At 37.8% G+C, this 14,395-nt stretch overlaps 1 protein-coding gene across 8 annotated transcripts in view; it reads right to left on the minus strand.

Moving 5' to 3' along the window:
* Nucleotides 1–2,169: 2,169 nt before the first annotated feature.
* The window catches only part of LOC115209166 (putative leucine-rich repeat-containing protein DDB_G0290503), a 260,054-nt gene continuing 247,828 nt past the window's right edge, over nucleotides 2,170–14,395 (minus strand). For all 8 annotated transcript variants that reach the window (XM_036501511.1, XM_029777396.2, XM_036501513.1 and 5 more), the window contains 6 exons: nucleotides 12,562–12,705; nucleotides 11,586–11,712; nucleotides 10,390–10,476; nucleotides 8,453–8,612; nucleotides 6,547–6,660; nucleotides 2,170–5,801 (listed from right to left, as the gene is read on the minus strand). In XM_036501511.1, the coding sequence (XP_036357404.1) occupies nucleotides 5,674–5,801; nucleotides 6,547–6,660; nucleotides 8,453–8,612; nucleotides 10,390–10,476; nucleotides 11,586–11,712; nucleotides 12,562–12,705 (760 nt within the window). In that variant the 3' untranslated portion in view covers nucleotides 2,170–5,673. The remainder of the gene's footprint in view (nucleotides 5,802–6,546; nucleotides 6,661–8,452; nucleotides 8,613–10,389; nucleotides 10,477–11,585; nucleotides 11,713–12,561; nucleotides 12,706–14,395) is intronic.

Here is a 14,395-nt window from a genome sequence, read left to right on the forward strand (position 1 = left end):
CAGGAAAATATATTGAGCTTTTGTAGAAGCTGCTGTAGGTACAAGAGAATGTATCTGTCACAAGTTTGGTGTCTCTAGTCAAATATCTTCAGCATGACTACACTAATTCTACATTCTTAGTGGCACCTGAATGAAACCTAAGCCATTTTCTGTAACCAAATTAATGTTTCTCCTCTCTCCTCGTTTGTAGAAATCACTTTTAGTTTATTTGGCTTGCCTGCCTTTGTTACATGAAACTTATATAAGTTTTATGTTCAACTCTTTTGCTATTATTAACCTGCTTGAAACCACACTCTGTCCTTTGACAGAAACTTCCTGTTGTGATCTAAATTAAAACATCATCATCATCATCGTTTAGCATCCGCTTCCCATGCTAGCATGGGTTGGACGGTTCAACTGGGGTCTTGGAAGCCAGAAGGCTGCACCAGGCCCAGTCTGATCTGGCAAAGTTTCTACGGCTGGATGCCCTTCCTAATGCCAACCACTCCGTGAGTGTAGTGGGTGCTTTTTACGTGCCACCGGCATACCATCAAAATTTCCTGTTAATATATTCTAATGATAAATAGATGCACCCTTTTAAAGCCAAGCCAGGCTCACGGGCCCAGTTTCTATGGCGTATGTGTTCCCCAGCTGGACAGGCCGCCAGTCCATTGCAGCGTTACTCATTTTTGCCAGCTGAGTGGACTGGAGCAACGTGAAATGAAGTATTTTGCTCAAGAACACGTGTCGCCTGGTCCAGGAATCGAAACCACAATCTTACGATCATGGTGCTGACACCCTAACCACTAAGCCACGCACCTCCACAATATATTCTAAACATTAGCTTAATAAGAATAAATCATAGATATAAGCATGGCTGGGGGATTAAGAACCTTGCTTCCTATTCGGGTGGTCCCACTGTGTGGGACCTTAGGCAAGTGTCTTCTATTACAGCTCTGACAGACCAATGCCTTGTAAGTGGATTTAGTAGATGGAAACAAAGAAGCGTGCCTATATGTATGTACCTTTCTCTTGATTGTAAACAAACATCCATCAGATGTGTGGCCAGGGAACCAGTATCACATTGATGATGATGTCATATCTGCTGTTGATGACTTTTATAACCAACAGAATGAAAGCTTCACACGAGATGCAAGCATTGCATTGCCAATGGAATAAGTGTGTGGACCACAAGGGGGAACTATGTTGAAAAATAAACCTCATTTGGTCACATTCCATGAGAGTATCTTAGCCTATGAACTTTCCAGCCAACCCTCCTGTATCAATGTTCATTTATCATAAAAATCAACTTTACATTAATCTGATGGGTTTATCACTGTTCAATGCCTGTTCTCCATGCTGGCATGGGTTGGACTGTTCGACAAGAGCTGGCAAGCTGCACCAGGCTCCAATTGTCTGATTTAGCATGGTTTCTATGGCTGAATACCTTTCTTAACACCAACCATTTTATAGTGTACTGGATTCTTGTAATGTAGTAGTGGCACAGGTGCTTTTATGTGACTATCATGGATGCTTCTACATGGCTGCAGAACCTCTGAGCCTGCAAGATTAGGATCTTTCGGCTGAGAGTGGGATGTAGAGGACATGCTTACTTAGCGTGACATGTCTTCCTGAATCCAGCAAACCATCAGAAGTCACAGTCTATTGTCATCCCCTCTGTGAAGCCTTTGTCCCATGCCTTACTGGATCTTCCACACGTTGCCTCAAGAGATTAACACCTTGATGCAGCTGTCCTCATTCATATGTATCACATGAGCATACACCAACACATTGGACATGTATATGAGTAAGGTGACGAGCTGGCAGAAACGTTAGCACGCCGGGCGAAATGCGTTGCCGTATTTCGTCTGCCAGCACATTCCGAGTTCAAATTCCGCCGAGGTCAACTTTGCCTTTCATCCTTCCGGGGTTGATAAATTAAGTACCAGTTACGCACTGGGGCCGATGTAATCGACTTAATCCCTTTGTCTGTCCTTGTTTGTCTCCTCTGTGTTTAGCCCCTTGTGGGTAGTAAAGAAATAAATATGAGTAAGGAGAGAGAGAAAACCTATCCAACCCATGCTAGCAAAGAAAACCACAAGAAACAATCATAATGGCAGGCACATATACGAAATGACACACACACAATGTTTATGTTCAAAAACATAAAAATGAGGAGAGAACACTTGGTGAGATTTTATTTGAAACATATGTCTTTTATTGAATCAACCTTTAAATGAATAAATCTCAGCCACAGCAGCAGTGTTTCTAAGATATTTACTATTACGAAAAAAAAAATAACAAAACATAAAACTGTAGTCTTGTTGTTATGGATGTTTTGGTGAACTGAACATTATTTGCTGATGGAAGAAACATGATTAGTTTTGGGTGTTAAGAAACGGCTTTGGTTTGTAATGGAAAGAGTGGGCAAAAGCTGTATTTTGTGGCCTCCAAAAAAAGGCCAACAGTTTTCAAAATTATAATTGATTTTTAATAGTTATCAGTAATCATAGTATTAGTAATTTGTAGAAAGGTAGGGGTGAAGAAAACCCAAGAGAAGTTAGATTTATAATAAATCGAATATAACTTATTTTGAGTGAAATTTTTTTTTTTTTCTGTGATCTATATGGAGGGTAAAAAAGCCCCAAAAGACTTTAATTAGATTAGTTAGAGTATGGTGTGTTTTGATAGAAGGTATACTGGCCCTGTTAATGATAAATAAATAGCCTCTGAACATAATAATGGTTTATAAATAGGGGTAAAGTTAATTTGGAGGGAAGTTTTTATCGCATTTTAGCTTTTCTGTTTCGCTTCTGAACTAATTAATTTAATTAGAAAGCTGTCTTCAGTTTTGATGAAGACATCCACATCACTTTCAGGAGTACAATGGATTTGTAAATAGAAATATTTTAAAGTTTCAAATCTCTGCAGGCAATGAAGATGATGTCATCTCCTTCAAATAACAACTGGCTCATTCTTTATTGTAACAACAGCGCTGCTGCCAACAAGCTATATTGAACCCTGTATCTAGAAGTTTGCTTCTTTCTTATCAAGCGTGACAAGTCCTCCCTCCATCCACCTCTCACAAAAAGTAAATTCCTGAAACACGAATTCGAAATATGGTGGTAAATTTTTTTTTTTTTTTTAAATAAATTTAATTGAAACCCAGGAACAAACTAAACGGTGCTGTTTGGATTGCCAGAGAAGATTGAATGATCAACGTACCTTCTCTCGTTCATTCTTGTGAGAATTGTGGATAGAATATTTAAGTACTTCAAAAACAGTATTTATGATAGATTACTGTTCATAGTAGTGGTTTCAAATTTTGGTATAAAACCAGTAGTTTTGAGAGGAACGGGGTGAGTTGATTACCTTGACCCCCAGCGCTCATCTGGATACTTCATTTTATTGAACCCTTGAATGATGACAGGTAAAGTCAACCTTCGTGCCATTTGAACTTGGAACATGAAGAGCTACTAAACATTTTGTCTTTACGTTCTGAGTTCAAATTCCACTGAGGTTGATTTTTGCCTTTCATTCTTTCGGGGTCAACAAAAGAAGTAGCAATTGGGTCTTGGAGTTGATGGAATTATTTTCCCCGCACTCCACAAACTTGCTGGCTTCATGCCAGATTTTGAAAGCAATAATAAATATTACAATAACCCCACTCCCTCTACTGACTGCCACAGATACTTAGATACGAAAACAATTCCTGGCAGCTCAAGAGAAAAGCTTTACCAATTCAACCAAAGAACAAAATACTGAGTAGTGTCATCATTTTAATTCCTTTTAAAGCTAAAAACTAACATTTTTAACAAATATTAAAGTCATTAAAAATTGACAAACACTTGGAACATACAATAAGGTTTGCTTTTCTTTGTTCCTCTTTGTAAATTTGATGAAGTACTTCTATAACAGTTGGTGTAGGAGATATAAAGATCAACTTATGCAATGTTCTTCAAGGGTTTTATCACTTGTTTCTGAGAGACAGCTTCCTTAGTGACATAGACCAGTTGTTAGCTATCTAGTCTACAAGAAAGAATAGACTAAGATGCTATTATGTAGCTACATGTGCAAATGTGGCCTCTGCCCCAGATCTCGGTCAGTGACTGACTAAACCTTCACCTCATTAACAAAGGTTCAGTCCTTCAGCATATAATCTGGCCCAAATATTTCACTTGTTTTATGTCCAATATAGGCCAGATCCAATCTTTCACACCTACCCTACATTGTCATTCTAAAAATAAGCATTCATATCAAAATCTCGAAGCTACGAGATAATACACGATTAATTCAAACAATGCATTTGGGTGAGTAATCTGAATGCTAAAGGGTTTTAGAGAAAGTCGCAGATCTAAGAAGATAATAGAAACAAAATAATCGCCAAAAGCTGCTGTAATCCTCCAGGAGAACCTATGTAGTTTTGAATTTACTGCATTAAAAAATACAATTGGGAAAGAGAGATTTATTGGTTAATGGCAAGATTTTAAGCTTTGTTTCATATTTAGATGTTTCTTTCGGGGGAGAGGGCCCATATGCAAAATCTTGTCTTGACAAAGGTGTTTTACTTGACATTTTTGAAGGAAGTTGGGACCCCTTCCCCTCTTGCTGAAGCAAGAATCTTTAAAATATGGCTATTTTCCTATGCAATCCACACAATATTGCTTAACTTTAACACTCCTGCTTAAGTTGGAACAAAATATGTTTCTGATAATAATTGTCTTTTGTATACCAAAGGAGAGAAATGAAAGGCGAGTGTGTATGTGTGTGTGTGTATATATATATATTTGATTTTTAGCTTGGTCATTTCTGTAATAAATTATAAATCCCATTCTCTCTGTCTGTGTGTCTGTAAGTAAATGGTCAGCAGCAACATTACCTCCACACTCCATCCTGCTCCCTGCCCCTTCAAGAAACCTAGAAAGGTGCTGTAGCTTACTTATGGTCAGGTCCTCCTCATTTTCCTCCAGTATGACAGAATTTTAAATAATGGGATCCTGTTAGTGTTAGTAGCCGCCATGCACACACACGCACATACATACACACATTTACACAAACATATATATGCATGTATATATATACACATACTCACACTCACATACATACCATATAGATAGTATATGCATATATATATATGTGTGTGTTTATTTTTTTGGTGTAGGAATTGATTGATTGAAACCAAAAGAAGATCTGAGGACAGCAGCTCTAACACAACCAGGCAGCAATGTCACGGATGGGCAGGAAGTGTGTGTGGGGGGGACTGGGTGTTTGTGTGTATGTATCTCCAACATTGGCACCAATTAGATTGCCTTGTTAATTTCTTAGGCTTTCAAGAATTGCCGCCAAGAAATAAAACCAAGAATTTACATTACGAGTATGTTTTTTTTCTTTCACTGCATCCAAAAATTCCAAAGGAAATTCACAGAGATCTCGAAGTTTTACATCTCTTAAAAAATATGTTTTTCTTTTTTTTCTTTCTTTCTTTTATATTTATAAATAAAATATTTGTCTTTGTGTTCAAATAGAGTTTGGATATTCAACATCATCATCATCATCATTCCCATTTTGATAAATTAATTATTCGCAGTCCGTCCAGTTTCGTGCCCCTTGTGTTGGCAGCTTCAGAAATTGGTGGAATGTTTTTTCAGAATGATGAGCTTAGGCTCAAAGCAAAGACCAGCAACTGTAGCGTTGTCACCTTCGGCTGCTCGATACCGTGGAACTAAAGCTTTCTTTATTGCTCAACAAACTTTTCTCTCCAAGTAACTGCTTTGAACCAAATACAAATGGTAATGAAGGACTGCTCTTTGAGCGGCGAATATCTAGAAAAAAAATAAATAAATAAAATGAACCAACAATGTATTAATTAGCTACTAAATAAAAACAAAACTGGTCGAGTCTATTATATATCTATACACACACACACACACACAAAAAACTTAATTTTGGACAGAGTTACCAAAGGTTCTGTAGTCTGACAAGCTGTCCATGAGGCTTTGTGGATACAAAACCTTTAGTAACTATACTCTCTTTTACTTGTTTCTGTCATTTTGACTGCGGCCATGCTGGAGCACCGCCTTTAGTTGAGCAAATCGACCCCAGGACTTACTCTTTGTAAGCCTAGTACTTATTCTATTGGTCTCTTTTGCCAAACCACTAAGTTACAGGGATGTAAACACCAGCATCGGTTGTCAAGCAATGTTGAGGACACACACATACATGATGGGCTTCTTTCAGTTTCCGTCTACCAAATCCACTCACAAGGCTTTGGTCGTCCTGAGGCTATAGTAGAAGACACTTGCCCAAGATACCACGCAGTGGGACTGAACCCGGAACCATGTGGTTGGTAAGCAAGATACTTACCACACAGCCACTCCTATACCTATGTCCAAAATTAAAATTTTCATTGTAATAATCACTGCTCTATTCTTTAGAGTGTGTTTTTTTTCTGATGTTTTATTAATTAACTATATATACATATAGATACAGTTTGTTTTTATCAAGTTAGGGATAAAAACAAACATACCTTTATACTGATATTGCAATGCCTTAAATCTAAACACATACCTTTGTACTGATATCGCCTCCCTTTGTGGCTGTCTCGGCTGATATGTTCCTCTTTCCTCTGGCTCGTATAATGACTAGGGCTTGGACTCCTGGCACGGTGGTGGAATGAAGGAACTGCAATGTTGAAATTATAGAAATTATTATTAAAGAAATGCCTCACCCGTTGCTGCAGCTGCATTCAACATCTTACAGGAAAAGTGACAAATGAGACAATTATTTTTAGCTGAATAGACTAGAATTATGTGAACTGGATGCCTTGTTGAAGACATGCTTGATTTATGGCAGATTATATGGCGTATAATTTCCCTAAATAAAAACACATGCTACAAGCTTCTTTCTTATTTTCCTGATCTGATAGAATCAGACTCCTCTTCCCCCAATTTAGGAGACCACCATTTATATTTCCCCAGTTCCTGTTGTGCTGTTAACTGTCTGGCAAAAGAGATAACTATCTATCTATAAAATCCCGTACAGCAGGGGGTGGGGAAACCCCCGCCCACGAGCCCATTTTATTGCATCCACAGGCTGGTATACTTGTATGTACAAAATATAATAAATTTTTCAATTATAAAATTTATGCAATATTTTATAAATAGGCGACCTATGTTGCCTATTTGCGACATAGGTCACGTTTCCACTACGACTTAAGACAGTTAGACTACCATTTGAATGGAAATTGTTTTCACTATAAAATGCATATTGCTAGGTTTGTACCACCCCCTTGAGACCCAGCTACACTAGCTGAAAAATATAGAATACCTCATAAGTAATATAAACATCTTAAATTCACTGGCGACATTAATGAAGATGTTATGTATTAATTTAACGTCTTAAACTTATCTATGTATAATTCAAGATACATTAATAAAGATATGTATAAAATCATATATCTGTGGAAAATCATATTGTCAAATGAGCGTTAGGAAGGGCATCCAGCCGTAAAAACATTGCCAGATCAGACTGGGCCTGGTGCAGCCTTCTGGCTTCCCAGACCCCAGTTGCACTGTCCAACCCATGCCAGCATGGAAAGCGGACGCTAAACGATGATGATGATGATATATACAAGATTTACACAGATATAAGAGAACTTGTGATCCACCTGTGGATCATTTTCTTTGGAAATTTTTGTCTGCTGCACTAAAAAGTCTCCCCACCTCTGCTGTACAGCATCTCAGAATATTAAAGATGTTCCCATTACAACTGGATCACCTTCCTTGGACCAACTACTGAATTTTTTGCAGTTAGAATGGTTCATAGTGTGCAGCAATTGTAACAATATATAACAAGGACATTAAATGATGATGACATAAGATTTTGAAAAATCTGTTAATCAGCCTGTAGACTATTTTCACTACTACTACACTTTAAACTAGTCTTTAGGTGCATATACATTCTAGTTTCTTATTTGTTCACTGCCCACAAGGGGCTACACGCAGAGAGGACAGACACACGGATTAAGTCGATTATATCGACCCTAGTGCGTAACTGGTACTTATTTAATCGACCCCGAAAGGATGAAAGGCAAAGTCGATCTTGGCAGAATTTGAACTCAGAGTGTAGCAGCAGATGAAATACGGCTATACATTTTGCCTGGTGTGCTAACATTTCTGCCAGCTCGCCACCTCTTCTAGGGGGCTTCTAATTTCTACCAACCAAATCCACTCACAAGGATCAGTTTTGACCTTTAGAAAACCCTCAAGGTGCCTTGCTGTGGGATTGAACCTGAAACTACAGGAAGCAAGCTTCATAGAAACAAGCAGGAAACAAAGAAGCAAGACACAATTCTGTTGGATTCAGTCTGACTGAGGGACAACAGGTTTCACACTTATGTCACGAACGAATCAAAAACAATTACAAATGTAGGAGTGTAAAAAAATAAAATAAAAAGGAGAAAGTTTTTTTTTACCTCTTCGAACAGGTTGCTGTCGTCTTTGAAGGCTGCTTTGGTCAGGTTTGGCTTCTTCCATGGCCTTTTCTAATTTAGCTTTAAGGCATATGTTCTCATCTTGGACTACATTGTACAGTTTCTTACTTGTCAGATACTGTGATATCATCTGCTTGTGCTCCTACACATCAACGGGAAACAACAGTTGAAAATGTTACCAACTAAACACTTGTAAATCTCTTAGCATAACACAAAGAAATATCACAACTAGTTATAACTAAATGCTTGAATATCTACTGAAACTTTTGAAAGTCAATGTCATATAAAGCTTTAAAGATACGTCTACCATAGATGTCCCCTCTAATTTTTTGCTATGGGTCATTATCTATTTCTTTACTACCCACAAGGAGGTAAACACAGAGGGAACAAACGGATTAAGTCGATTACATCGACTCCCAATGTGCAACTGGTACTTATTTAATCAACCCCGAAAGGATGAAAGGCAAAGTTGACCTCAGCGGAATTTGAACTCAGAACGTAACGGCAGACGAAATACGGCTACGCATTTTGCCTGGCGTGCTAACGTTTCTGCCAGCTCACCGCCTTCAGCTATGGGTCATTATCATCATTTAACAGTAATTTCCCATGCTGGTATGGGTTGGATGACTTGACAGGATCCAGCAAGCCACAGGGCATGCCAAGCTCCAGTGTCAACCTTGGCATGGTTTCTGTGGCTGGATGCCCTTCCTAACACCAAACATTTCACAGTATGGACTGGGTGCTTGTTTCATGCCACTGGCAACAGTGTGGTTGCTAAGTAACTCACAGGCCAAAAAAGGGAAAAAGTGCTTATTTTAGTTTTCTTTGCAAAGTATGTGCATATCCACAAGACTAAACACCACTGTAATTTCTTCAGTTTAAAAACAAAAATCCAGTTTCATCTCAAAACACATGCATAAGCACAAAGCTAGGAGAACACTACTGTACATTACTTGATCAAGTTGATACACACAGTCCCCACACAGCTTGATAAATATCTCTCAATGTGTATTGTATAACAACCAACATTTGATGTTGCCAGGGGGTTTATAAACTGACTGTTGTGCTCCTTAGATAATTCTGTATGTGAATTATTTTACGATTGCAGTTATGTTTACTATCCATCATTTCATCATTTGGATTCTGTTACTTACATTGATGTCATCAACATTTGCTAAAGCTATCATTATTACCACTATGACTTTATCTAGTATCAGTCTTTGTTAAGAGTAATCGTCATCTAACCTCAGTCTTTCATTAAAACTACTCTTATTACGTCATCTAATTAAAATATAGGTGAGTAACTGAATGGGTAAGAAGTTAGCTTCACAACCACAAGGACCCTAGCTTGATCCTGCTGTGTAACGGGAATTTTGTATAACAACTTAACCCATAAAGTTTTGAGTGAAATTGAGATGGAAACTTTATAGAAGCCCATTGGGTCTATTCTATCTCTGATCCAAATAGTATAGATTTGTCACACAATCAAACTACCATGTTGATTCTGTTCAAGAATTACATTAACCCTTTAGCTTTCAGGATAATCTGCCAAATGTAATGTTTATTTATTCACATCGTTTTGAACTGATCATGTATTATCTCATAGCTTTGAGATTTCAATGATGTGATTGTTTATTTTAAGAATGACATTGTATGGTAGGTGTGACATGTTGGAATTGGCCAGTTTGATTATGAAAGAGGCAGAATATTTTGGACGGATATAGCCTGTTTAAAGGGTTTAAAAAGTGAAGGGTACACGTGTTTGGAGTACTCGGCCACTTAACACACTAAATTCAATGAGTGGAGAATTTTCTTGATACAACTGCATCTTCATTGTTGAAAGTGATGGAGAATCTGTCATCATACATTATATTTACCTTGTTAATTAAATGAAATATAAAAGTGACATTTAAGCCTACCTCTGTGATTCTCTGAAGTTTTACCTCCCCCGTTGTCACCTGAGACTTTAGTTTCTGGAGATCTGCATCTTTCATTCGGATCATTATCTAAAATGAGAAATGAAAAATAACGATTATTTGATATTTGCAAAATTTACAAAAGGTCGTAGGCAGGCTGGAACTCACGGCCTTTGTGTTTTATGTATGCAAGATGTGTAGCAAAATAGCTTCAATATATGAACAACACCTGTTCCTAGTCCCACTCAACACACTAGCCATGTCTGTCTGTGTGTATTTGATTCTCAAACCAATTTTGGAAAAAAGTAAATAATGGCCACCTCTTTGGATACTTTGGCATGCATCATCATTTCATATCTGCTTTCCATGCTGGCATGGGTTGGACGGGTTGACAGGAGCTGGCAAATCAGAAGACTGCAGCAAACCCTGCCTGTCTACTCTGGCAGGTTTTCTATGGTGGGATGCCCACTTTACAGAGTGTACTGGGTGCTTTTATGTGGTGCCAGTATGGCTACTTTTTACATGGAATAAAGTCATACTGGAATGGTTTGCATAATTTAGCAGGAGCTGGTGGAGCCAGAGGACTGTGCAATGCTCTCTCATCATCTGCTTTGACATAGGTGCTGACTGTACGTTCTTCATAACATCAATTCATGTTAAAATATACAATGTTGGTCCTCAGAAGAAAAATAAAAATAATAAATGCACCCTTTTTAAAGCTTAGCCAGGCTCATGGGGCCCAGTTTCCTGGTTTCTATGGCATATGTGTTCCCCAGCTGGATGGGGCGCCAGTCCATTGCAGTGTTACTCATTTTTGCCAGCTGAGTGGACTGGAGCAATGTGAAATGAAGTGTTTTGCTCATGAACACCAATGCGTCGCCTGGTCCAGGAATCGAAACCACAATCTTACGATCATGATGCTGACACCCTAACCACTAAGCCATGCGCCTCCACCCTCAGAAGAAAATATACTCAAAATATCTTTTAATCATATACACCATTTTGAATAATTATTCAAGTTTTGTCAGTGAATAGGTCATGGTTGCAAAGCGAGAAAATATTTTGACACAAATTAAACTTAAATGTTGAAGTGAAACTAACGGTTTTCGTGTCTTCTTAAATGGCTTATAAACATCTTCCACACTGTAGTTGGATAATTATTGTTGAATTATTAATGGGGAAAAAAGGTAGCCACGTACCTGAGCCTCATATAGATCTTCTTCAAGAGAAGAACTTCCAGCAGGGAGACCCTTAGGACTTCGTTTCTTCATCAATTCTTTCAGTTCAGCAATTTCTCCACCCAGTAAGGATTCCAAATGTTTATTACTGAAATGGGAAACAAAGAGGATATTTATTATGAGATCACATGACTGGAGATATAAGGGCTTTACATACATAATCCTAATCTGAGTTCACATAATATAGCTGGTACTTTGTTGTTTCGGTATTTGCATGTCACAGGCGGTCGTAGGTGACCTAGGGTTAAACAGCAACCCCAGCACCTTGGGGCTATGCTACAATCGATCTGGTAAAGGCATTTCACTAAGTCTCTGATGACAGTCTGTAAATCCTCGAGTATAATCTGCACTTTTTTCCAAAAATTTAAAGGTCAAAATCCCTAGTGCGTACTATATACGAGGTTAAAAATGAAAGATATTTTCTAAGCAATGTCCGAGTCTCTATTTGCTGTCCGGCAATGTTTATTCAGACACATTTTGTGATGTCGGGCGCGAAAATACCTTAAGCTAAGCCTGAAAGCAATGAAGTCATAAAAGAATCATCCATAACTTGCAGTAAGCAACATTTATTAAAATAAAAGTATTCAGAACACAGAATAACATGTAACAAAAACAATTTGCAAACATATTTACATTCCCATATAACAGTTAAGAACATCACCATTATTGTATTATGCATGCACGGAAGTGTTTGTTCGACTAGGTGCTGCTGGTTTAATTACGCATGACTCAAGTTAGAGAAGGGGTGTATATTATACACAAGGTTTAGGTTTTTCAGAGGTACAGCCACCTAAAAATCCCCTGCATGTTATACTCGAGGATTTACGATATATGTTCTACAAAATGGTGAAAACTGATGCTGGGTATTAAACGCCAACCATCTAAGAAAGAAAATACAAAAATACAAGACAAACAGGAATTCTATATAATGACTCACTCATTCAGAATTTTCTCAATCTGTTCATATTGGTCTTGCTTGGATTTGGTCAGGCGCTCATCTAACATTTTGTAATCTTCACATTTACTGACATAATGCAAATTTAATGTTTTTAATTCTTCTTGAAGTCGACTGGCTTCAAATCTGTTGAAATAAATAAACGGATATTCCACATTTTATATAATCAGTTCAGAAAATTTCTCGTCAATAATAACAATATAAATAAATAACATCTTATTTATTGTATGGCTGGGAGGCAAATTGGTTGGAATACAAGATTATTACATTGTCACAGACGACCATATTTAAGGGAAAGATACTTTGATAAGGGACGCAACTCTTCTTGACTGAATGACTATCTGCTCGAGTTTGATGAGGCAAGCAGCGAAAAACCTTATTTGTCATCTTTTATCTCTTGCTTGTTTCAGTCATTAGACTGCGGCCATGCTGAGGCACTGCCCTAAAGAATTTATAGTCCAATGAATTGACCCCAGTCCTTTCTTTTTTTTTTTAAACCTGGTACTTATTCTATCAGTCTATTTTGCCATGATGGGCTTCTATCAGTTGCCATCTACCAAATTCATTTATAAGGCTTTGGTTGGCCTGAGGCTAAAGTGGAAGGCTATTGCCCAAGATGTCATGCATATATATACATACACTTTTCCATGCTTGCATGGATTAGACAATTTGTTGGGGAAAACTTTCTATGGTCAGATGCTCTTCCTGTCATCAACCCTTACTTGTTTCTTACAAAAATAGTATTTTCTCTTACACAGACATGTTATATCAGTTTTCAGTGAAGACTGGAAATGAACAACTTTGCCTGTATGGTGGTGATGCTCGTTTACAGTCATCACATGATGCCATAACAAAGAGAGAGACACACATCATAATGTCAACACACAAATGATGGGCTCTCAGTTTCTATTTACCAAATCCCCAGAGAAGGCTCTGATCAGCCCAAAGCTTTCATATCAAAAGACACTTCCCCAAGGTGCCACACAGTGGGGGTTAAACCCTGCCCTAAATATATATCTTTTTGCAGTAATGGATTTCATCAACAAAAGTTCTTTACTTCACCCACTGCCACCACCACTGTGTTTTGTCAGTGATGAATAACTTTGTGACCATGAGGTCTGTGGTTCGATCCCACTGCACAGCATCTTGGATCATCTTATGTGAGTGAAACTGTATACAATCCCGTGAGAGAGATTATACACTTGTATAATCTGTCTTACAGGATTATACATTTGTCACACATTGTCGTGATGATTCTACCAGAGAATTACATTGAAGGTTCACGTCTCCGGAATGCTTATATGCTAATTCAATGAACAGGCAATGCAATTGATCGAACAATGGAATACTCATCGTCAAAGACGGAGATCCATTACTATATGTAATTGATTGACATAAAAATGATACAAGATGACTGTTGGCGAACGCATGACTTTGTTGAATGCACAATATTGCCTACTAAACAAGGGAGGTAACTCTGGGTAACTTTTTTTCCATTCTGTTAAAAAATGTGAAATGGCAAATTGCTAGCGTTCAGTTTGTTTTAATTAATCAAATATTAAGTTTAAATGAAACAGGCTATGAGGGTCATTTTACTGAGAACTTACAATCTCACAACTAATATTCCTTCAAATTTTTTATAGTAATTTGCACTGTGCACTTAATTTTTGTCTTTCTTCACAAAAGTATATGTGCATCCATGCTAATAGCCATTATTCACTGATTCCATCTTGGAAATCTATGAGCACTTTTTCCCCTCCTGCTCATAACTGTGCTCACAACAACTGACTCTAATGTTTTCACTGCGAGTGAAATA

Source organism: Octopus sinensis, linkage group LG3, assembly GCF_006345805.1.
Source record: "Octopus sinensis linkage group LG3, ASM634580v1, whole genome shotgun sequence".
NCBI classification, from domain to species: Eukaryota; Metazoa; Mollusca; class Cephalopoda; order Octopoda; family Octopodidae; genus Octopus; species Octopus sinensis.